General features: G+C 40.7%; 1 protein-coding gene across 1 annotated transcript in view; it reads left to right on the forward strand.

Annotated features, from left to right (window-relative positions):
• The first annotated feature begins 2,652 nt into the window (after window positions 1–2,652).
• Window positions 2,653–24,732, forward strand: part of TNFRSF19 (TNF receptor superfamily member 19) — a 99,762-nt gene continuing 77,682 nt past the window's right edge. Inside the window, exons 1-3 of the mRNA XM_056132815.1 lie at window positions 2,653–3,010; window positions 20,764–20,867; window positions 24,166–24,276. Of these exons, the coding sequence (XP_055988790.1) occupies window positions 20,799–20,867; window positions 24,166–24,276 (180 nt within the window). The 5' untranslated portion in view covers window positions 2,653–3,010; window positions 20,764–20,798. The remainder of the gene's footprint in view (window positions 3,011–20,763; window positions 20,868–24,165; window positions 24,277–24,732) is intronic.

Below are 24,732 nucleotides of genomic sequence, written 5' to 3' on the forward strand. Positions count from 1 at the left end.
AGGCACTTGCCTTGCATTCGGCCGACTTGGGTTCTATGACCAGCATCCCATATGGTACCTCAAGCACCACCACGAGTAATTCTTGAGTGCTGATCCAGGAGTAAGCCCTGAGCACAACCATGTATGGCCACAAAACAAAACACGAGAAGAAGAAGAAGAAGAAGAAGAAGAAGAAGGAGGAGGAGGAGGAGGAGGAGGAGGAGGAGGAGGAGGAGGAGGAGGAGGAGGAGGAGGAGGAGGAGGAGGAGGAGGAGGAGGAGGAGGAGGAGGAGGAGAAGGAGAAGGAGGAGAAGGAGGAGGAGGAGAAGTATCAGTAATAGTAGTCCAGCACCAGCACAAAGAGAGCCCATTTGTTCACAGCTTTGATGATCTCTGGGTCAGGAGGTCATTCCGACTTTGCCATTTTCTGCTCCTGGCAACAGATGGGACTGCAGTTCTCTATCAAGCATGATGGTTCCTTGGCCATAGGAGACCAATTCAAAATAATTTTCAGCAACTTGGTGAATAAACTCTTCCACTGAAGATGACACTACATCTCTAGGTATGTTTTATGAATTTAATGTCTTACAAATCTGCTTTAGTAAGATTTACATACATTGCTTGCCCTTGGATACTCATTTGAGTCCCTGCTTTCAAATACTGAGCATGAGCTTCTTCTAATTCAGTCCTTTGTTTCTATTGCTGCGGGGATCTGCTAAGAGATAGAACTCTCCCTGCTTATCCATAGAGCCTTACAGAGCATCTGGATGTTGTGATTTGATATACCAGCATGTCATGAAACTTGATTCTTACATTCAGCTTGGTTGATATGTGTATTTGATGTTGGTTGCAAAGTTGAGTAGCTGAGAAAATAAATGGATATATGCCCACTTGGAAATATTTTGACCGATTTAAATACTTTCTTTGCATTCCAAGGAGCCTAGGAAATATTATGTGGAATGCAGGTACCATGCAGGTTTTCTTATTTTATTCTGGAGAAATGAAGACTCACACTTGAGTTTCAAATACTACCTGAACTCAGGTGAGAAATGAAGTCTGAATCAGGAAAATTATAGAAAAAAAATGCAGAGAAAGAAGCAAGTCTATTTAAATGTTATACTGAGCTCATTACTATTCAAACCAAATATTTTGCTATTAAAATCTGTTTAAGTCTGGGGGGGGGGGGGAACACATCCTAAAGTACATTTTCAAATATCACATCAGAAAAAAATAAGATAAAGATCAATTAGTAAAGAAGGGACAAAAAGAACTATTAAATTCTGTCTTCTAAGTTTTGCAAAAATGTTTTTGTGACCTTCCAAAAGTTGAGGTTTCCATTAAGAAATAGAAAATTGTCTTTCATTCCATGAAAGCTTGGTCTGCAATTCAGAAATGCATGGTGTATTGGATTCTAAGATGATGCAATTTCTAAAACTAAAAGGGTCTTATTTATTGATGCTAGCATAATTATGGAATAACTGTGCATAATAATAATGCTTTGAGATAATGTGCAATAGTTTTAAATTTACACGGAGAAATAATGAGACCAGTGTGGTCATTTTTAATGAGTTCAGAGGTCAGCTGTCGTACCAGAAGAGTCCAAAATACATGGCAGGTTAGTTTTGGGGTAAACTCCTCTGCGTCCTAGATTTTTGACCGGTTGAAGGCTACCCTATTAGAGTGATGAAGCTGAATGTGGGCATCAAAAATATTTTTACTTAAAATCAATTTATGATTTATCATCATGTAACATTGGATTTGTATACCTGTTTTACATATTTTGGCTTGTATAAAAGTTTCTCAATGGAAAAGTGGTCACCCATGGCAAAATTTTAGAAGTCCTGCTCTACAGAATTACCTTTTGTATGATTTCTAAGATACTTAACAGGTATTAACTAATTCTATCTCCCCAAGTTGTTTTTGAAAGCGATTTTTCAAACTCCTTAAAACTAAGACCAAGACTAAGTTTCTGCCCCAGGGCTTAAGAGAAAAGGTGACAGATAACTCACTGATTAACTGATGGTATCTGCTAATTAACTGCTTTTATTAAAGTACCAGCTTAAGTGGCAGTAAAATTCGAATCGTTTAACTTTCAAGAAAAACCATTTCCCTAATTTCCTTAAAATCCTTAAAGATGCCACATGTGAAACAAAAACATTAAAAACAAACGTTAGCCTTTTACTTGGGGAGGAGGGGGGAAGGAATGACTTCAGAATGGTGTGCTGCAGTGATACTAAACTCTTCTAAATCTTTGTGAAAAGCGGTAGTTTTGGGCCACCAAGAGATCAGCAGGCAGCGACCTTTAGATGGGGCAGAATCCGTGAAGGAATAATCCCACCGGAATCACCCTGCTGCAATTGCTCCTGCTTTTCCAACTGGGCACCAGCAGAAGCTATTCTGAGGGAGAGGCACCACTCGCCTAGCGTGATTAGAAACGAGCCGGCCTCCCGCTCCTCTGGAGCCGCACTCCCCCACAGGCTGAATTATAGCTCTCCTACCAGTCCCACGGCGCTGAATGATGTCATGAGATCTGCAGTTCAGGGAGATGAAAGGGATAAAGCAGAACCCGCTGGCACTAGGCAAAGCTCCCAACACAGTCCACAACCCAAGCTCGGGAGCCGGCAAAGCTGCAGCCCCAGCCCCTCCGCCCCAGCTCGGGAGGCTGCAAAGCCCCCACCGCGGAGCCTGCGGAAAAGAGGGGGAAGAAGAGAAAGGAATTAAACAACGTGGTGCGTGCTAAACAAAAGAATTTGTGGGTTAGAGGGCGGAGGGTGGCGAGCGGCTAGGAGAGAACTTTCTGGATATCCCTGCATGTGTATAAACTCAGCCCTGGCCTTTGATGTTCTGCAACTGATCAGCGATCAGATTACTGGCATTTCATCCCCCTGCTCGTCTGCCTTTGATCTGCACGGTTAATTTTATTTTCCTGGATTTGAAGTCTCGTCTGGGCTTGTGCTGACATACGTTTTGGAGGAAGGTAGCAGCGTTTGGCACACAAGTGCTGGCAGGGAGAAACGAAGTTGCCGAAAGGGTGAGTACTGGAAAGAATTTTGTTCGCTGCAGGTACTGCGCTGTAAATTCTGTGGGAGCTTTCACTTCGCTTTTCTGGTGCGTGCTAAGGAGCGGATGGCTTGACGTAATTAAAAACCCGGCATTTCTGCACTTGAGTAGTATATTAAACTACTACATGCATGTATCCGGGGGAAATGATACTCCGCTACCATTTATAGTCATTTGTCCAAAAGGGTTTGCAATCTGTCATGCAAATTTCTCTTGCAAGTGCGTGGTTCAAGCAGAACAAAACCCTCAAGTGCTTAACTTTAGCATGGAGCCAGTGCTTCAGTCTAACACCTGCTATAATCGGTCCAAATATTTGCAGGTTACTTTATTTAGTAAACAAACAGCTGGACTGTATTTGAGCTCTTGCTTTTCTTGTTTTCCTATGGAAGAGAGTATAGTGCATCTCTAGCAATGCCAATTAGATTATTTATTTTCTCACCTACAAGATGTAAACCCCTCAAATCTATTTCATTATGCAGTTTGTGTATCCCAGGGATCACTGAACAGGCATTCAAGTCTTGATTAAATCCTTTCATGTGTAAAGCTGAAAATTTTGAGCACAGTGAGAATAAAATTGTGCCACGTTTGGCTAAAAAGTCTTCCAGTGGTTTTCTGAAACCTTTGGAAATAATGCAAGCCTTATTTACAGAAACATTCTCAAGGTTAATATTCCCAAATTAACATTTACTTTAAATTTACAGTGACAGCTGCTGTGAGTTAAAATTCACCAGCTGTTTATGAAAATTATCTGGGCAATCAACAGCTTTTAGGTTACACAAAGTTTCTAGTCACATTTACACTTTAGTATATGCTCAACATCTCAAAGTCAAATAATATTGCTGTGCTGAATTTGAAATTCACTTTTTCATCAGTTCATTGATTTGCATGCACGTGATTGTGGACATGTACACGGTCAAGTCTTTACATTGAGATGCAAAATCTTAATATTGTGAAAAAGCAAGTACCTCATGTTTTCATTCGTTCATGTCAATATCCTAGATTTATTTGGACATTGTATTTAATTCTCATCATAATAGTCTACTTTATGCTCAACCACAAAGAAATCATAAATGATAAGAGAAGTTATTCTTGGGCCCAAAACTTTGATGAAGGAGGAAAAGTCTAATGAGTCTCCCTTTGTATGTAATTGTTTAAAGCAAATTAATTAAATGACTTTTCAAACTTTTCTCCTGATACAGAAGAGTGATTAGCATCATTTGTTTAATTTTAAAACTTTGATAGCTGTTAAAGATTATTTAAAGCCATACTAAGCTGATGATATATTCTTAATGTGTCACTAAGAATTTAATCTACAAAAGTTAGCTCTTGTTTTTAGTCATGCCAAGGAGGCATTATGCTTTTGTTCTATTGACAAACTAAAACTGCAATTTCATAATATTCTAGAGTATCAGTTTGATTAATTTTTTTCATTTGTTTTTAAAAAACTTCTATTTAAATCATAAATGCCATACTAATGTTCATATTTAGATAAAGAAAATTAATGATTAATTAAAATGATGATTAGAGAGGATGCCTACAGAAGTACTATACTTATGAACTCAATCATTTAATTCAGGATTTAAAATATTTTTAAATGACTACTTATTTTGCCATGAGGCTCATTTTAGCAAATACAGACTCTCAGCACAAAACAAAGGGGAGAATTAGCAATTATCTGATTAATTTAGACTTTGTAGAAAACTAGCCTGGGCAAGTCAAATCCTTGAAAATCCACTCAATGTCTGAATTAACTCAGTCAATTGTTTACTCCTTGAGTCTTTATTGAGGAATGAAACAAATTATATTCAATTTAAAAAGACAGATGCCTATTGTTCAATATACAGGTATAGTTTAAAAAGGTATTTCTAAATTATCACATGATATTCTTGTTTTTGATTTAAATAGACATATTCCTTAATAGTTCCACTGAAAAATTTCCAAAGCACTTTCCTATCTATTGCTTCAATAATAGCTTTGTTACTGCAAGTCTTCAAAAGACTTTTTTCCATTCCTGATTCTGTCACTGATTAGCTATGTGACCTTAAGAGAGTCACTTTGCCAGTTTTCTCTTGTATGCAATGAGGGTGGAAATTAGATAATACTCATAAAATAAGTAGTGCTGGAACTCATAGAGCCATTTTACAGATGAGAAAACTGTCTAGAGAAAAGTAACTTGACTATCTTAACTAAAATTATTGCGGATTAGTTTTCCAATTTGCTCAAGCTGGGTCCCATATTCTTTCTAGTCTACCACACAGAGTCTATTTTCCAGCAACTGCTCAAACAAATTAAGGTGATCAGAAAGATGAAGATAACTACTTCCAATGGAAATACATTTTTTGTTTCCATGATAGATTTGTCAGTCAATTGGATTAGTCTGGTGATTTCTTAATTGTTCCTTTTGCTTTTGAATTTTATTATTTACCATAATGTGCATATGTTTAAATGATTTTTACATAAACTTGTATGTGCATATGTAGTGTGTTTTGTTTTGGTTTTTAAGCCATACCTAACAGTACTCTAGGCTTATTCTTGGCTCTGTGCTTAGAGGTCACTCCTAAAGTTGCAAGGCAAGCACCTTTCTCTCTGTATATCTCTCTGGTCCTATATGTATATAATTATATATTTTTGTATGCGTTTGTGATCACAGATTTTATATTATATGAGCATGTCTTTGTATGTTTCTGAGTAATTGATGTTTTCTTAGAAGATATTAGTGAGTCTATGAAAAATTGAAGAGCTGGGTCAGAGAAGTAAGTTTCAGAAGGCAAAACAGCTGTTTCTCTTATAACCATCATTAAAATCTCACATAAAGCTTTAGAAATTATTTAGTAACATCACTAATATTTATTAATCCAACACTAATTCATTAACTTATTATTGATTTTAATATTTATTATTGATTATAGTATTTACTGAGGACTGTGTGCCACAATTATAACTATATTTTAAAATACTATCTTACTTAACAGAAAATCAGTTTGTCATTCCCATTATACAGCTAAATAAACTGAATCTCAGAAGGCCTAAATAGTATGCAAGTTATGAAAACTGATTTAGTGCAGCATCATCTGATTTCCAATCTTGGGTCCTTCTATTCCTCAAGGTTAGGCAGCTGATTCACTCAAGGCATTGACCTCAGACAGAGAGCAACAGCTTCTATTAGCAAAATGGATTTATTTGGATGAGCTGTTCCTGTTGTTTGTTTTGAACCATGTCCAGCGGTGTTCAGGGCTTACTCCTGGCTCTGTGCTCAGGGATTACTCCTGGTGGGACCATATGTGGTGCCAGGTGGGACCATATGTGGTGCATGTAAGGCAAGTGCCTTTACCCCTGTGGTAATTTTCTAGTTCCAGATGGATTTATTTGAAAAGAACAACAAAAGCGCACTTTAAAGTGCAGCCCCATGTGAGACACATGTGAATTTTTTCCACCCCCTTATATAGCTCTTCTAGCTAAAATTTTTGGGCAAAGAAGAGACTCCCTCTTCTTTCTGTGCACAAAACATCACCACTCTGAGTTCCAGATGCAGGCATCTTAGAGGTCTTGTAGTTTGCTGGTTTCACATGAATGGACATGTTCTCCTGACTCCTCCTTTCATTTAAATGGGGATTATAGAGGATGAAACTTAACTAAAAGCAAATATTACAGTAAAAATGTCTTTAAAAGGGGTGTTTCCTTTTCTTTTAATATATCATCATATCAGTTTTTCAAACTGAATTTTTCACTAATTGACCTAGATTCTTTGGCGATAAAGGATCTCAAAATGGAATCAATTCTCTCTTGACTCCAGGACACCACAAGTCTCCATCTTTAGTTTTGTTAGAGTCCCTGAATCAGCCCAGGACACACTGGAAAACTGACAATTTGGGGGCTAGAGTAATGGTAAGAGGGGTAGGATGCTGGACTTTCACATGCCAACCTGGGTTTGATTCCCAGTACCCTATATGGTCTCCCAAAATTACCAGGAGTCATCCCTTAGAGCAGAGCCAGGAGTAAGCCCTGAGCACCAAGGGGTGTGGCTAAAAAGAAAAAGAGAAAAAAATTTGATAATTTGGTACATCTTTAAAAATTTATCTTTAAAAAGTTGTCTCTTGAGTCTACCTATTTGAAGAAGACACCACTCTGAAGTCACCATAAGTAGTTCAATACCATCCATGTGACTTAAATTTGCTGTTGGGCGAAAGAGAGGAAAGAGAAGAAGGGTAGGTGATAAATCAGGGTTCAGGAGATACTATCAAACCATTCCTTCTGAAAGAAAACTGCATTCCCTTTAAAAGGAACTGACTTAATGAAAGTTTTCTCCATTATGTTAAATATCCCCGATGTCTGGCAGCTCTATAGGCTAGAATCATGGACCCAAGAAACCTATTCCTAACTCAGCCATGTGCAAAATATTTACTAGGAGAAAGAGGCACAGATCAAAAGATCAGCTCTTCTCATTAGACACATGGAAAGTATCTGGTCAAAGGTGATGGTGTCACCCATGTTTTAATGGAGAGTTACAGCTCATCACTTTGCTCTGTAAGTGTCACCACTATGACATTGTGTGGATAAAAATAACCTCCCTGGTCTTTTCTTGAGTATTAGTTTTTGCATTAAATGCATGGTAAATATACTAAGAACCAGGGAACTTGATTTTGGTTGTGGTTTTATAGTGAGCCTGTTTGTGACCCTGAGTGGTCATTCAATCTCTGGTGCAGTTTATAATTCACAGGAATGGGTGCTGGAAATAATTTATATGGTGGGGTCTTGGTTATTTTCCTTCTATTTTTAAAGTTAAAATGAGTTAAGTTGTAATGAACTATATTAGTATTTGGAATTATCCCTCCCATTTATTAATGTAGTTAATAAAAAAATAATAAGCAGCTATGAAATGACAGATATAATTTAAGATTCTTTGCCATTTTCTTGATGAAGAGGAGCTTAAACCAGAAATTGCTAGAAAGTTAAATAATTTTCTTACTTCTGGTGACCTAGGTTGTAGCTCAAATTATTTTTCAAGAAGTTTGATGTTTCCTTACCTCAACATTTTTGGAAACTGTCCTAGTGTTGTATATTTCCAAAACTAGCATCAGAAAAATGGCCCTAATCTTAAAAACATCTCTGCCAAGCACCTTATAACAATTTGGTCTTTTCAGTAAAAAATAATATAAAAAACTAATAAAATAAAAAAGTTCAACTTATTAAATGTTATTCAAGAATTTTAAAGAAAGGAAAGTATTCTCAGCCCCAATTCTAAGTATAGAATTCCCTCTGGAAGAATCTAAGAATTGTATTATTTTATAATTTTTATACATTTTATTTTCATAAAGTAGTTCACATTAGTTCATTACAGATAATATTCAAACACCCACCCAACCAGCAAGCATCTTCCCACCACAAAAAGAGGGAAGTGTGTGAAGGTTGTTGTATTTCATTCTGGGGCATTTAAGACCGTGTACACAAGAATATAAGCAAGTATGTTAAAACCAAACACTGTGCTACTATAGTGAGTTAGAGTGTAAGAGGTCATGGGGCCACATTGGCGGCTGTGCACTCCACAAAATACTGCATCATTCCCTTCTGGGAGCTTTGTTTTATAGTCTCTGGATCTTGGTTGTTGATGAGATTACATGGTGCTGGGGGCAGTTTGTGGGTGTGACTGCCAAGCTACTGGAAAACTGGGGATCTGGGTAGAGGAGGCCCAGTCCCTAACCATGCAGGTTTGGAAATCTCATCCACGGGTCCCTCATACCTGGGTTCCTCTGTTGGTTCCTTCATGGGTGAGGCTCGTTGGAATGTGTGGAGTGACCTTGAGCATGGCTGTGGCTGGGTTCTGGAGGTTTTCAGCTGCCGGCTGGGAAGGGAAACTCAACTCGCCCCCCTCCAAGGTGCCAAGGTGAAGGCAGCTTGGAGAATTGTGCTTTTGTATTTTTGTTTTCTGTTTGTTTGGGGGCTATACACATCTGTGCTTTGGCCTTACTTCTCAGCTCTTAGGAATCACTCCAGTGAGGCTCAAGAACCTTATGGCATATCAGGAATCAAACTGGGGTCAGCAAAGCAAGCACCCTACTCATTGTGTTATCTCTCCAGCCCCACAATTGTTTTTTTTAACTGCTGCCCAGTAGTTGTTCTAGGCTCTCATTCAAGTAATGTCTTTGGATCGTATGAATACTCAATATGAGTTAATATTGGGAATATTTGTTGCCTGTTCTATTATTGAATGAATAAGACACATCTAATTGCTAGAGTACACATGTGCAGTACTCTTTTCTCCACTGTCAACTATTATTTCAATTTTTACTGTTTATTGATGATAGGATTGTAAATCTCACAGAAACTACAATAGACACTTTGCTGCTAATAATGAGTATCATTTAGTACTCAGTTACCTGTGCTAGACAATGAGTTAAATGTATTAGATACCATATCTGGTTTAACAGTCACTAGTTAAATGACTGTTTTATATATAAATAAAAATGTAGCAAGGTTAAGTGACTTTTCCAAGGCCATCCAACTAATAAACTGCAAAGTGGCATTCAAGACCAGACTATATAATGCTAAAGGCTAAGCATATAAACAACAGAGGCTCTCTCCATAATAAGTTAACAGGCTAACTGGAGTCGGGGGGGGGGGGGGGGAATGCATCAAATTCGCATGAAATGATGTCAGAAAAAAAAGAACTAAATAATTTGTTACTGAGGGCTGGAGTGATAGCACAGCAGTTGGGTGTATGCCTTGCCCGCGGCCGGCTAGCCAGTTGGCCGGCAGAGCCAGGTTCGATTCCTCCGTGATTCCTCTACCCCTTTCGGAGAGCCCAGCAAGCTACAGAGAGTATCTTGGCTGCATGGCAAAGCCTGGCAAGCTACCTGTGACGTATTGGATATGCCAAACACAGTAACAAAGAGTCTCACAATGGAGATGTTACTGGGCCCGCTAGAGCAAATCGATGAACAATGGGAGGACAGGACAGTGCTACAGTGCAATTTTTTTACTGTCTCTGAATACTAATGAGGCAAGAGAAACTAGAATATTTGGCCAAATTCAGAGGTACTCTACTCAGAAAACATTTATTCTGCATTTGTTTGAATGCTTGATACAAGTTTGAATATAAACGCACCCCTCCTTTGAGAGCCTTTTGCTGCTATTTTTTTGGGGTCATACCCAGAGGTGTTCACACATATCTCCTGGCTCTGCACTCAGGGATCATTCCTGAGTGGGACTCAGGGGACCATATGGGATTGAACTCAACTTGGCTATGTGCAAAGCAAGTGCCTTCATCCCTGTACAAGCTCCTTCATCTTCAGTTTCTTGGCAGCATTTTTAACTATTTGAATTTTTAACTTTTAACTCTTTGAAATTCTTAATTTTTAACTTTTTGAAAAAACTAGCAATGCAAAGAAGAATGTGATGAGTGATGCCCTGTAGTTAGAAGGCCATGCATCTGGGAAAGGCTCATGAGTCGTGTTTTTTTGAGTTGGGTCCCGAATAGGAGTAAGGTAGGTAAGACATCTGGGCAGAGATAAAGGATATCAAAAGAAGACAGTATAAAGAAGAAACTTAGAGAGCAAAAGGTAACAGTAAGTTCAGGGCACACTAGAAGCCAGGCTTGCAGACCAGTTTGGCCAGAAAATAAATTGTGTGGTCTGGAAGAGAGAAAGATAAGGTTGAAAGTGTGGGTGGAACTCAGACATAAAAATCTTTGCCTTCTAATTCAAGGAGCAGAGAAGCCACTCTTTACCACGAGGGAACCTCTTGTAAATATTTTATTTGGTGACAGTGACCACGATGAAAGAAAGCAGGGCCTGCTAGACTGAGCAGCTATGTGTTGAGAGAGAAGAGTGAGAAAGCATGAATGTGTGAGAACTTTCCAAGGAACAAGCAAAAATTGTCTGCTTTTTTTAGGTGTTACACTTAGTGGTGCTCAGTGATCATTCCTGGTGGTGTTGAGGTGACCATATGCGATTCCAGGAATTGAATGCGGGTCAATTGCATGCAAGGCAAGCACCGTACCCGTTGTACTAGCTCTTTGGCTCAAGTTCTGCAGTGTTTGTGGGAAAGCGAACCCAACCCATTCGAAATGGTGGCTGCTTGTGCACAAGGCATGCAGAAAATTAGGCTTTGGAGGTACTCAGTTTGCACAGTGGGCAGAGGAAACTAGAATTCAGAGTTTTCTATGGCATACCAACTTTGGGGAGGGGGAGGGGGGAATTACATACTTCTTTTTTTTCAAACTCCTACCAGCAGATCTGCAAGGTAGACACGGTTCCGGTGCTTTGTACATGCACAAACTCGAGTTCCCAAGTTCCCAAAGCTGATGGCAACTAGCAGGGAAGGTGAGCTTTACGCTCGCCTGGTCCTCACCAGCTGCAGAGCTCTGGTGTGAACGACGGCGGGAGTGGAGGGGCCAGGCCTGCGCTGCCTAGCCGGGCCGGTAGGGGGAACCCTGGCGTCGGGGCGGGGCTAGGTGGGCGTGGCCTCGCAGGCGGCAGCCGTTGCCGGGCTACGGGAGAGCGCGAAGCCCCGCGCGCAGCACAAGGACCCCGCGCCCGGCTAGGCGCCCGGCCCCTTGCAGCCTGCTCTGCTCAGGAAAGTCCCCTCGCCTGGAACCCCAGCCCGGACCTGCTGGGCAGCACGGTGAGCAAACCGGAACGGCGGAAGAGCTCGGAGAAGGGGCTGAAATGGGAAAGGGGCGCCCCGAGTCCCGCGGTGGCTGCACGGCGCCCCGCGAGGGTCTCCGGGGACCCCCGCGGAGGGGAGCCCGCAGTGGCGGCATCTGTGCGCTCGGGGAGGTTCAGGCCTGCAGAGGAGGAGCCGGTGGAGTGAGCCGGACGCTGGCGACCTGGGGAGGGGTGACAGCTGAGGACCGCGAGAAGATTGCTCGGGGTCTGTAGGGGCGCCGCCGGGGAGCGCCGGGGAGCACTGTTGAGGGCGGAGCTTCAGCCGAGCCTGGCGGCGGGCTGCGGGACCTAGTCTCTGCCGTCGAGGCCCTTGGAGGCTGGTGTGCGTCCCTAGATCCAGCTGTACGAGGCAGGTCCCGCCTGCACCCCTCGCACCCCAAGTCCTGTCCATCACCCCCGTGCAAGGCAGCGAGCGCGCCCGGCGCTGGCGAGCGCAGCTGCAAGGCCTGATTGCAGCGGAGCAGGTCCAGAGAGAGAACATTGGCACGAGGCATAAGAAGGGGCGCTAATAAGGTTACTAAGTGTATGGGGGGTGGGGGGTGGGAGAAGGAAGTTCCACAGGTGTGTCGGGGACGTTTGTAAGTGCAGTGAGGGGCAGAGCTGACACTGTCACAGGCCTGGACGCGCTCCCCTGAACACACGTCATTGAACAGTGGCTGATACTCCTGAAGTTTAAGAGGAAGAAAATCCAACGACCTGTTGTGGTGGCAGTGGGCCACTGACTCCGGCATAAGAGACCAGCGTCACTTTTGGTGGCACTTGAACCAAATGACCCAATTTGAAACAAAACCATAAGCACCGTTAGAAGTCGGTAGCTTTAATTGACACAACTTAAACGTATGAAAATACAGTTTTTATTCAGTGGCATTTTATCCGTAAGTGGAAGACAGTTTTTAATACGAATTGAAATAGTTACTGCTAATCAGGACTTATGCAAACAGGATACTTCATTTCGATGTTATTTCCGGATCAAACATTCAGGTGCAAAAGGAAGGATTATGTTGCATTTGTTCAGGATTTACTCAACATGGTTTTTGGGCATTTCCACCTTAGGCGCTTTTGTCCAGGTTGCTTTCCTGTAATCTAAAAATATATATTTTTGGGAACACGGCTTGTCATCTAGCTTAAAGATCTGGAACTAGGAGCGGTGTGAAGTGAGGCCTATTGTAAAAACAGCTTTTCACATTAATTATAGAATTGTGGGTATTTTGAAAGAATATTTTAGGACTTAGTTTTTATCAGTTGTTTTGAAAATAATACAAAACAGAAATACAATGTAATTTTTAAAAAATGTCTTGATGTCAATACTCAGAGCCTTATTATGAGCTCTCTAACGTCCTTACTTTTTAGCCTATGAAAATATCCCATGATATGTGGCCAGAGTTACATGGCTTTTGTGACCTTAGGAGTTTTTCTTTAGTAAGTGCTAACTTGGAGAAATTGTGTTGGTGTTTTCTGTGACAGTCACCAAAGTTAAGTGTTTCTTTGATGCTGAGTTCACATTAGATATGGTAGGTGATGTTTTGGACATAGAAAGACTTTTTATGCACTTGTAGTTACAGTATAAAATACCAATAACTGTCCAGAAGGCTTGAACAGGAAGGATGCTAATATTTAAGTAATCCTAGGCGACTTTGAAAATAGAACAGAAAATCAATCCTTTTCTACTTTAAATCATCAAGAGATTTAATATCCGTATATAGTCAATGAAAAATAATTGATGCATGTAAAAATAACTTCCTGCCCTTTATATATTTATATTTAATACATATTTTTATTAGAAGATATTGAAGTTTGATTTTTTTCCAATCCATGAATCAAGGGCATGTTCAGGACTTTTACTTTTCTGTTTATTTGAAAAACTCTTTGGAGTGCAGGAGAGATCATTTAACAGGTAAGGCCTTGCATATAATCCATCCAGGTTAAATCCCTGACATCCTTTCATTCTTTCCAGGAGTGATCCCTAAGAGCAGAGCCAGGAGTAAGCCTGAACATTGCTGGGTGTGGCCCCCAAACAAAACATTTTTTCATCATTTCATCATTTCATCATCCTGTTATTCGTCGATTGCCTCGAGCAGGCCCCAGTAACGTCTCTTTCATCCTAGCCCTGAGATTATATTCAAGGCTATTTAGGAGAATGAGACCCATCATAGTTACTGGTATCTGGCATATTTGGTACGCCACAGGGAGTTTGCCAGACTCTGCCCTGTGGGCAGGCTACATTCGATAGCCTGCAAGTTTGTCCAAAGTAGTAATGAGACAATAAGATGTCATAAAAAAAAAGTTCTGATAAGATGTCGCGCGGCCGCAAATGGTGCCGCGCGGTTCCGGGATCTGGATTTTATAGTCTCTGAGTCTTGGCCGCTGATGGGATTACACGGCGCCAGGGGGCCAGGTGGTGGGTGTGACCCCCGCCTACTGGAATTTGGAGGATCTGGGTGGAAGATGCTCGACTCCAATTTGAGTAGGCTTGGAGGTCTCGGCCCCGGAACCCGCGTGGCTTTGTCCCTCTGCCATTACCTTCACGTGTGCGGAGAGTGGTCTCAGCATGATGGTGGCTGGTCCTGGAGGTCTTCGGCTGCCGGAGCCCTGGTCGGGGCGGGGAGGAAAGCTCAACCCGCTCCCCTCCAAGGGGCTCCGGGAAGGAACACCCAGGCGCGGGGGCAGAAGACTGCACTGTTCTCGTCCGGGATCTGGATTTTGGATTTTTTTTTTTTGGATTTGGAAAAAAAATCCAAACAAAACAAGCAAACAAAAAACCTTTATTGAGGCACTGTGATTTATAGAACAGTCCATGATGTTGTCATGTATACCTCTGCATGTTTAGGACTTTTAAAGCAAAAGTGAAGAACTCTCCTAACACTCATGTAGGGAATTTTATTTTCCTTTTGATAGAGTTAGATCATTTTTAACCTGTTGTAACTCTCAGACCCCAGACTTTGCTCAGCCCTGTTACCAGTATCACTATTCAGAAATTAACACAAAAACTTGCAGGTTTCTTTAAAATATGATAATAGTCAAATGCTTTCGATCTAAAAACTTTATTTAAAGTCATACCATTAAAACTCTGAAATAAGTCAACAATATACTCTGTTGACTACGAGTTAAATAAGAATACTCAGCATGAATAATTGTACCTCTGTCCTAGAAAGACATCTCAGTTCTTGTCATTAGAGTTGTCATATCCTAATTTGTTATCAGCTCCAGTGTACTGGTTGGTGATAAAATGGAAAAAAGAGGATTCCTGTGTGAGAAAAAGGAAGGATAGAGATTGGAGTGTTGAAAATTGTGTGTGCTCTTAGGAAACATTGGATGCTGGACTTTGCTTATGTTACCTCAAAGCTGGGCTCATCGCTGTTGCATTTTCCTAACTTTTCCAGAAAATTCTTCCTTTTGGCTATTGAAGACATTTTAGAAAAGCAAATGATGCAGTAGCTGAAAAAGGATGCTGCCGTCTGGATGCTCCACAAGGCTACCCGGAGGGAGGGAAGCAGCTGGTAGCTCTGTGTGAGCCTGGGATACTGTGGCATCCGGGAGGAGAGTCCCCACAATGATCCAGGGAGATCCCAGAAGAACATTGACTCCCTGGGGGCAGGGATCAAAGAGGAAGGCACAGAGCAGAACAAAGCTCCAGGCAAAAGAAAGGGTGACTATCAAAAGACATGCAAGGTTATAGCAACCCTATGGACTGGGATCCAGTGGCCTGCCCAGCTGAGAGGAAGACAGTCCATAACACCCCCTCCACAGTGCTCCTTGTCCCATCCCTGCCCCTTTCCTTTGAACACCAGCTTTCCACTTGGGGACAGAGATGTACAGGGATTGTACCTTTCTGCACATGTAGCATTCGCCTCCTTCGGAGGCAGTGTGTTTGGATGAGCAGCTGTGTTCTGTGCAGGTGGGCAGATTGCTTCCAACGCCATACTTTCAGATGCTCGTTTCTCCTTTTCCACCTTGTCTGGTGCTCTTGATAGTGCCAATCTTCTTGTGCAGTTGAAGACTAGATCATGCTAGTTCTAGTTGCTAGTTTCACGTCCTTAGAATCTGAGAAGCCTAGCCTGCTTCATCTTCTTGCTGTTAGGTAGTGCCACTTTTCTGTATGCATGTTCCAAAATGAATGTGAACTTCTTAGTCAGTGTTGTCTCCTCTGAGGATCTTGGCAAACGATGAAAACCAAAGTGATCTATTGTACATAATCTGCCTAATGTGTATTTCTCATGCTTAACAAGTCATCTTCAGATTCATGGAACTTTGAAGTGTCTAAATGCATTTTTCTATCTGGGCCAGACCCCAAATGCCCATTTAAAGGCAATTTTCATAACTATCTTTTGATTGCCTCATTTTTTTTGTTGAAATACTATTACTCAAGCACTAGCTATTTCATTAAAATTTTCTCCTTTTGTAAATGCCAAAACATTTTATAAGGTATTTAATTTTATTTTGGGAAATCCACAGTTACACTTAGAAGAGTTCGGGTATTTCCAAATACCCCTGAGCCAGGTGATCCTGAAGAGCGTTTGGGAGACTTCTCTAGCCCTGCTAAGCTGAGCTTTCCCCTTTAGTGTCTTGTAACCTGAACCTGCCTCCCTTAGGCAGGTTCATCAAAATGTGTTGACTAACTGGATTGGTCATTAGTTTTGTCTTTTGTCCCTGTCTATCAGTTGTCATCCTTCTGTGCCAAGTGGAAGGGCTCTTCAGATGTACACAAAGTGGGAAACAAACCAGATTCCTGCACAGTGCTGAGACTCTTCTTGTGGAATCAGTGGGCATGAACTTGATTCAGTCTTTCACTGTTTCTTCTTTGTTTTAGGTTTTTGGGCCATACCTGATGGTGCTCAGGAATCACTCCTGGCAGGGCTGGGGATACCATATGGAATGTCGGGGATCGAACCTGGGTTGGCTACATCCAAAGCAAACATCCCACTCTCTGTACTTTCACTCTGCTCTTTCTTGTGTTCTTTGACTCTGCTTCTCTCATGGCATGGGGATAAATATCTACTTTAGTGTATGATAGTAAGAGGGAAGCCATCCCTTTCACAAATCTTCAATACAGTATTCAGTATAGCAAATGCTGAGCTTAAATGGGTAATTAATTTTTCATTTTCTGATGCCTGTGGAATGTGTGGTCCCCATTTTATAGAAATGCCCAGTCTGGTTTAAGACCAGTATGTCAGCAAACGTAGCTCTATGCAAAGCAATCAACACTGTGCATGAATGGAGACAAACTACAGAGCTGCGGGGTGAGGCTGTTCCTGTGCTTGTTGGTGGGACGCATCATAGGGTCACGTTTATGCTGGGTTTTCTGAGGACATGGTAGAAAAGAAATTTTTTAGAAATAGACCAGAGTGCACAAGGAGGGAAGATCACAGGTATTTATTTAGGAGAAAAGTTAGTATTGAGGTATGGCTGGGCAGGATGAGCAGTTTGGCGGGGAGTGACCAGTGAAGGATGGAAAGTCAACAGAATTTCTAGGTTAAGTGGTTTAGAAGATAATTTGGTGGGGAAAAATCCACATGTGCCTCAAAACTTACACAGTGGTGCTACTTTTGTTTTGCTCATCAAAACCCTTCAAATTTTAAGCTGTCGTATTTGCTTTCCTTCCACAGCATGTATGTTGGGAGAATAATTCACATCAGTATGTATGACATCACCCCATTAGAATTTTTCTGTTACATCCCTATTTCTACCATAAGAGATAAACAAGCAAAACCTCCCTATAATCTAAACCTCACAGATCTTTATTTAATTTTCTCCTTTATTTGCTAATGTTTATATCATTTTTATCTCATCACCCTTTTTATGATCTTTTAAAGAAAGACTACCACTTTTGCCACAAGAATACTATATATATATTTTCATTAATAGAATATTTCCATTGTAAATAATTTGTAGGAGTGGGGAGATAGCTCAGTGGTCAGAACCATATGCTTTGCATACTCTAGGGACCAAATTTGAACCCGGCCATTATATGTTCCTCACCACCAAATGTGGCCTGGGTATGTTCTGGTGTTCCCAGCACCACGGGGCAGAGCTGCTCCTCATCCCAGTTGTCTGGGTATTGGTGGGAGTGGCACTATAACGTCCCTCTGGGCACTGCTTGGGAATCCCCCTCCCTGCCTTTAAAAGTAAATATTTGAGTGGGGAAAAGAGAGTAATAATTCACCATGTGGTGCCAGAGTGAAGTACAGTAGGTAGGATGTTTGCCTTTCATGCAGCCAGCCCAGGTTCAATACCCAGCATCCCATATGGTCCCATGAGCACTGCCAGGATTAACTCCTGAGCACAGATCCAGGAGTAAGCACTCCTGTGTGTCTTGTAATTTACACACAGTGAAGCTACTTTTGTAGCACGGGGTGTAGCTACAAAGCTAAAAACAAACAAATAGGCAAAATATAAAATGAATAAATTTCTGTTAGTGTCACTCTGGGATGTGCCATTGGTACTATTTTGGCATGTTTATTTTTGTATGTGGAGTCTGTAAAACCCACACCTCATATTACTATAACTTCTGAATTGATTAGATGTCAATGATTTTCTTCTCTTAGAGAAGGCGGTGGTATTTGCTTCCCTTCCACAGTAACTAATAGTGTCCCACAATATATTCTTTTTGGACTCTATTAATATGGTGACTCTGTTCATCTTAGTTTATCATATTTTGTTCAAATGTGTTTGTACTATACCCCTTTTCCATATTCTTTTGATTCCAGATAGACTATGGATTTTTTTACTGTAAAATATTAGCATATTAAACAAAATAGGACTATGTTCAGAGAAAACCTGGAACATAACTTTCAGGGAATGTGATTTTTATCTGCTGACCCCAGTTCTGAGTCTACACAAGCAGTAAACCGCGTAGTTAGATAATGCTGGATGATTCTGAAATTGCGTGGGGCCATGGTCGGAGGTGGGAGGAAACAGCCATTCCCAAGCATCGGGAGAGGTGGCAGGAGGGGGCAGCAGCTGTTTGAGTGCATTCCACTTGGGTCATTGGTTCGATTCCCAGGAATGGTTTCTCATTGCCCTAATAGTTGGACCCCTGAGGAGGGATGCAGAGAGGTCGGGTTCTCCCAGAGGACTGTGCTGGTTGGCCAGCACCTGCCCCTCTCTGCTTCTTTTGTCATCCTGTCATTGTTCCCCTGAGTTATTTGGCTCCTGGTTACAGTTCTCTGCTCTGGCTTCTTTCTGTGTGGTCAGATGATCTGATTGGAGCCTCCCTTCGTTTCGGAAGATGGACTCTTCCCTGGAAACGGAACCTTTGTCTCTCCATTTGAAAGATGACGCTTCCAGACAACCTTCCTTTTTCTTCCTCAGTGTGTCTCTTTTCTTGACATTGTAGAAATCTTTAAAAAATAAACGAACTGACTAGGTTTGTTTCTTTTTTTTGTCCTTGAGTAAATATTTTTATTTATTTATTTATTTATTAAATTTTTATTAGTGAAACACCATGAGGTACAGTTGTAGACTTACAAATTTTTGTGCTTGGGTTTCACTTATACAATGATCCTATATTTTGCTTTCTGTTTTTCTTAAAATGCCAGGGTGGTACCCAGATATCATCACATGGTAATGATTTTTTGATGGTTTTAAAATGAATGATTAATTTTTTGCTGACAGATTAGGGGAAGAAACCACAAATGCCATATGCTAGCTGTGTCTGCTTGCCGTGGGGTCGAAGGTTGAAGATTCCATTTTCTTGTTCAAAGGAGTTTTCTTTCTGTTTGTGTTTTGTTTTCTGCATGGTACATGGGATGCAGGGACACTGTAGTCAGGCCCTACTAGGGTGCAGCTAGCCCTGCTGTTTACTAGCGTTGTGTCCAGGAGCAAGTCACTCTGCGCTCTGCTGCTCTCAAATGGAGCACCCGTGTGCTCTACTTTCTGGAGCGGTTGTGAGGACTGAGTAACTGAACTACTGACAGTAGTACTTGGATATAGTGCTTAGTTTGTGTTAAGTATTTTGTCACTATTGTTGTCCTGTTGGCTCTGACCAGACTACATAAACAGAAGGATTATCTCCTCATTGTTTGAAATCGTTTTCTACTGGGTGAAGGTGATTGGATACAAGAAACTTTGGCAGAAAATTGGGGCCAGTGAGAAAGTATGGCAGTGAGGTAGTAAGACATTCATCCTACACAGAGCCAACCTAGGTTCCATCCTTGGCATGCCATATGTTCCCCATGCACACCAGGAGTAATTCTTGAGAGTAGAGCCAGGAGTCACCTCTGAGCATCACCAGGAGTTACCCAAAAGCAAACCAAAAAAATGTGCATCAATTTACATCAAGTACAGTGGATGGGGCATTTTCCTCACACATGGCCAAACCAGTTTGTTGCCTGACATCCTGAGTGATCCCTGAGCCTAGAGCCAAGTGTAAGCCCTGAGAACCACTGGTTGTGGACCAAACAAATAAAAGAAAAGAAAAGAAATAAGACTTGAATAGAAAATAGAGTCTAGGAATTCAGAGCCAGTAGGAGTTTTATATAGGATGTAAGGGTAGAACAAACTTCGATTCTCATTCTCTAAATGTTTTAGTCATTATATATTACTTTATATATTATTATATATATTATATATTTTATATTATTATATATTATTATATATTACATTATATATTAATGCCTGTGGCGTACCCAATATGCCAAATACCAGTAACAATGCTGGGTCTCATTCTCCTAAAGAGCCTTGAATATAATCTCAGGGCTAGGATGAAGGAGACGTTACTGGGGCCTGCTTGAGGCAATCGACGATTAACAGGATGATTTGTGATTTGTGATTTGATATTACCTGTTAATTGTATCCTTTCAAAGGTGATTCCTTTAAAAATATAGACAACATCGGAACTGAAGAGATAAAATAGGGATTAAATGTCAACCCCACCTCAATTCTTGGTACATCATGCTGACTCCTGAGCACTAAGCCAGAGTAAGCCTGAATACAGATGGGTGGAGCCCAATAACCCCCCAACTAAACAGTATTATCTAGTGGATGGATATAGTAAATAGCAAGCATTATATAGTAAACAGAGAATAATCGTTGATGTTAATGTTTACTGTATTTTCTCTTTCAGAATCTTCAACTATATAAAGACATTTTATAAGAGTGATGGCTTTAAATGTGCTGCTACGACAAGAGAAAACATTTTTTATCATTGTAGTTCTACTAACTTATTTGGTAAGTCAACTCCTTTTTATCGTAAAAACAAAAGTTTGCCCTAGAGATAGTACAGTGGATAAGGTGTTTGCCTTACATGCAGCTGGCCTGAGTTCGATCTCCTGTACCCTCTATGGCTCCTTGAACCCTACCAGGAGTGTGGCCAGGTGTGGCCCCCCAAAACACAACAAACCCAATTTAGAATTGTGTTTTAACAGTTTCATTAAACTAATAAGCTAAAATTATTACCAAATCTTGACTTTAATAACAGTTTTTGAAATGCTTTTACTTAAATTCAGTGAAACCACAGTTTTATAGCCTTACAGTGTGATGCTACCCTGTATTTACGGGCCTGTTCCTTACACCACATACTAGACCCTATCAAAACTATAGGTTCTAATTTAGAGTCCAGGCCTTCGAACAGTTTACAAGTAATTTATCATTTATTTTTGGGGGGAGTGGAGCATATATCTGGTCATACTCAGTCATTGCTTCCAGTGGTTTTCAAGGGACCATGTGGTATCAGGGATCAAACCTAGATCTTCATGCAAAGATCAAACATTCAGACATGCAAGGTAGGTGTTCCAGTCTTTTGAACTATCTCCCTGGCCTTAAAATTGATTTTTAATAAAGCATTTGTTTATATGGTTACTCCATGTTTTAAAAAAAGCTTTAAATGGAGATGGAGAATTTTAATGCTTGAAAGATGAAGGGAAAACATCTATGAACATGTTCAAAAGAATCATTAGCCTCGAGATATAGTCTTGATGTACCAACACAAAATTAATTATGTACCCCTAAGACAATGATGTGCACTGAAATCTTTTTGGAAAGCAAAGTAAAAGATGTAAAATTGAAGTTTGAGATTCAGGTCAATGTAAAGCGAGTTAAAGTTATGGGAAGCATTAGAAGCAAAATGGTTTTGGTGGGAGATTATGGAATATTTTTTTCAGGGTGACCTGAGTATCTTCTCAGGAGACGGGAATCTTCCACCCCACCCCTGGCATGAAAGAAAACTCAGAGATGGGCAGCCAGGGGAAAAATAAGAGTGGCTGGAGATGATTAGACCTTGCCCTCCACCAGTTTCCCGTCTTAACCCCCACCTGGAATTCCGTTCTGCTGCTCTGAAGGGTTAGATGCTTTGATGTTAGTTAAGGAGGTTGGCAGACATTACAGATACTCCGACTTCAAAGTAGAGTTCATTTTCACTCAATAATTGCTCCTTATTATAGTCATCAAAAATGACTTCCTGTACACCTCTGCGTGATGGGCATTGTCCAAGACAGCAGCCTATATCCTCTCCTATGCCACCCCCCCCCACAATATTTGCTAAGTTTTCAGCATTTATTCAGAGAAACAAAATTATAGTCAGATTATCCATGAGGGTATGGCTACGTAGGAGAGGAAGTGGAATCAAATGTCCTCCCCAACTAGAGATGCTGTTTTAGGAACCATCTGTGAGGGCCAGGGCCAGTTCAATGGGACAGTGTTCACCTCATAGGCATGAGGCCACAAGTTTGATCCCCCAGCACCAACCTACAAGACAGGTTTGGGACTGCCAGTGCCGTGAGACAATGTGTGATTCTCGACATGCTGCAGCCAAGTGTACAAGCACAGCAACTAAGTGTGTGCAGACACTGCAAGCATCATCAGAAGTGGGGATAGCTGGCCGCACAGCAGCACAAGAGACATGGGAAGAGTGGAGGAGGGGGAATACATGGATGGATGGATGGATGGATGGATGGATGGATGGATGGATGGATGTGCATATATAGTTAATATACAACATATATATAGCTAATGTATATTAACTGTATATATTTAATTTTAAAAGTTGATTTAGGGGCACAGAGCTAGAAGTAAGCCCTGAGCAATACTAGGTGTGACCTCAAAACCAAAAAATAAATAAATAAATGCAAACTATACCCGCACCAACCAAAACAAAAAGTGGGTTGGGGCAATGCTCAGGGGGCTGCTGGAGATAAAATCTTGTAACCATGACTTGCAAGCATAAAAATAATTATTTACCTGAACGACCACTCTCTGTGCAAAAAACTTCTTGGAAAATATGTAAAAGAAAAAGGGATTGAATTGATTCTTTCACATTCTGCATGTGAAAGGTCCAGGTTCCATTTCCATCAGAACACAGACCCCTGAACACTGCTGGGTGTGGCTGCGAAAACAAGCAAACAAGACACACAGATGAAGTTATTTGAAATACTGTCCATTTATAAACAGGCAAACACATGGTTATAGATGATGATGGTGAACTTACTGTTCTGGGAAAAATTTTTCAATGCCCTGCATTTTTTTGTTTCTTTTTTTCTGAGGGTTGGGGAAAGTTCGGTGCCACACCTGGGTGAACTCAGGGCCTACCTCTGACTCTGTGCTTGGTGATTGCTCCTGGCAGGGCTCAGGGGACCATATGCAGTGCCAGGAATCAAACACAGGTTAGCTGTGTGCAAGGCAAGAGTCTTCCCTGCTGTACTATCTCTTTGGTCCTTAAAAAGACTTAAAACTTTTGGTTTTGCCAGAGTAAATAATCTTTCCATTAACGTCCTATTCTATATAACAAAGTATATTGTTGGACCCTGCTCACGTGGTCATATGATAATCAGTAAGAAAGGTGGTTTTTTTTATAGCACTTTTTATTGGGAAAGAACCCAGAGGGTTTGACCACTATAGTTATCTTCATCATTGTCAAAAATCTATTGATTTCTCTTTTTTTTTTGCAATCTTGTCTTCTGCCTGATCTTAGAGGGAAAAGTTTTCAGTTTTCACTAAAAAATCTATTGATTTCTTGACTGTCAAAAGATGCCTTCTAAGTAAATGTAGTTCACCCAAGAAAGGTAGAAATTTCCTCATCAAAGACTGGGTGGCACGGAGTGCATAATGGGTAATAGCAGAATTTTGATCATAGTACCAGTTTATTCCCTATTTAACTCAGTCATCACATTGGAATATGTATACATATTTTAATGTATATTAATATATATTTTCAAGGTAAAAAAGGGTCCGGGCATGATTGCTTTAAGTTCCCATATCATTTCTCTCTCTGGATACTAAGAAAAGTATGTGAGTATGATTAATTCCAAGAAATCCACCCCAGGCAGTGACTCTGGAGAAGAATCTGACTTACTTATTTTTTAATTCCACTCTCCTATTGAGAAAGTCATTTTTCTTTGAAAGTGAAACTTGGTCTTACTGAGATGAAGTATAATATTGAGTAATATTGGTAAAATTGGTAAAATTATTTCTTTCTTATAAAAATTAAAAGTAGCTTACTTCAAGGTAAAATTTTCCGAAACTTTTTTTTAAGGCATGTCAAGGGATCTGTGAAACAGTAGACTGTAGACAACAGGAATTCAGAGATCGTTCTGGAAATTGTGTCCTCTGCAAGCAATGTGGACCAGGCATGGAACTGTCTAAGGTAAATGCTGATGCATAGTCATGTTGAACTTTTGTGTTCTAAAATGTATTCTTTTCAACTGGGTCTTTATAGTTAACTTCTAACTAATACTTAGACTCTATGGCAGAATTCTTGGCTGTTTGTGTCCAAATTATTGCATGATTCCCTTTTCAGTACTTTTTGTTAAACACTGTCTATTTTGGGCAGCCTTTCTTTCCCAATGCAGTTTTGAGTATTCCTTAGGCGACACAAGTGTTGTTAATCTCCCTTTGCTGATTGTCTGCTTTATTCAGGAACACTTTATATGAATATCTTCATTTTAACCACTCTTTGTTAAGAAACCAAATGTCCTAGCAGTGCATATTTCAGAATCTTGGATGTTCTTGGGGCCTTTATTTTTTTGTCAAGGTGAATGTCCAGAGTTTGACACCCTTTGCTTTACTTTCTCACCTTTTGATGATGTTGCTAGTTGTTGAG

This window comes from Sorex fumeus, unplaced genomic scaffold, assembly GCF_029834395.1.
Source record: "Sorex fumeus unplaced genomic scaffold, SorFum_2.1 ptg000095l, whole genome shotgun sequence".
In the NCBI taxonomy this organism is placed as follows: Eukaryota; Metazoa; Chordata; class Mammalia; order Eulipotyphla; family Soricidae; genus Sorex; species Sorex fumeus.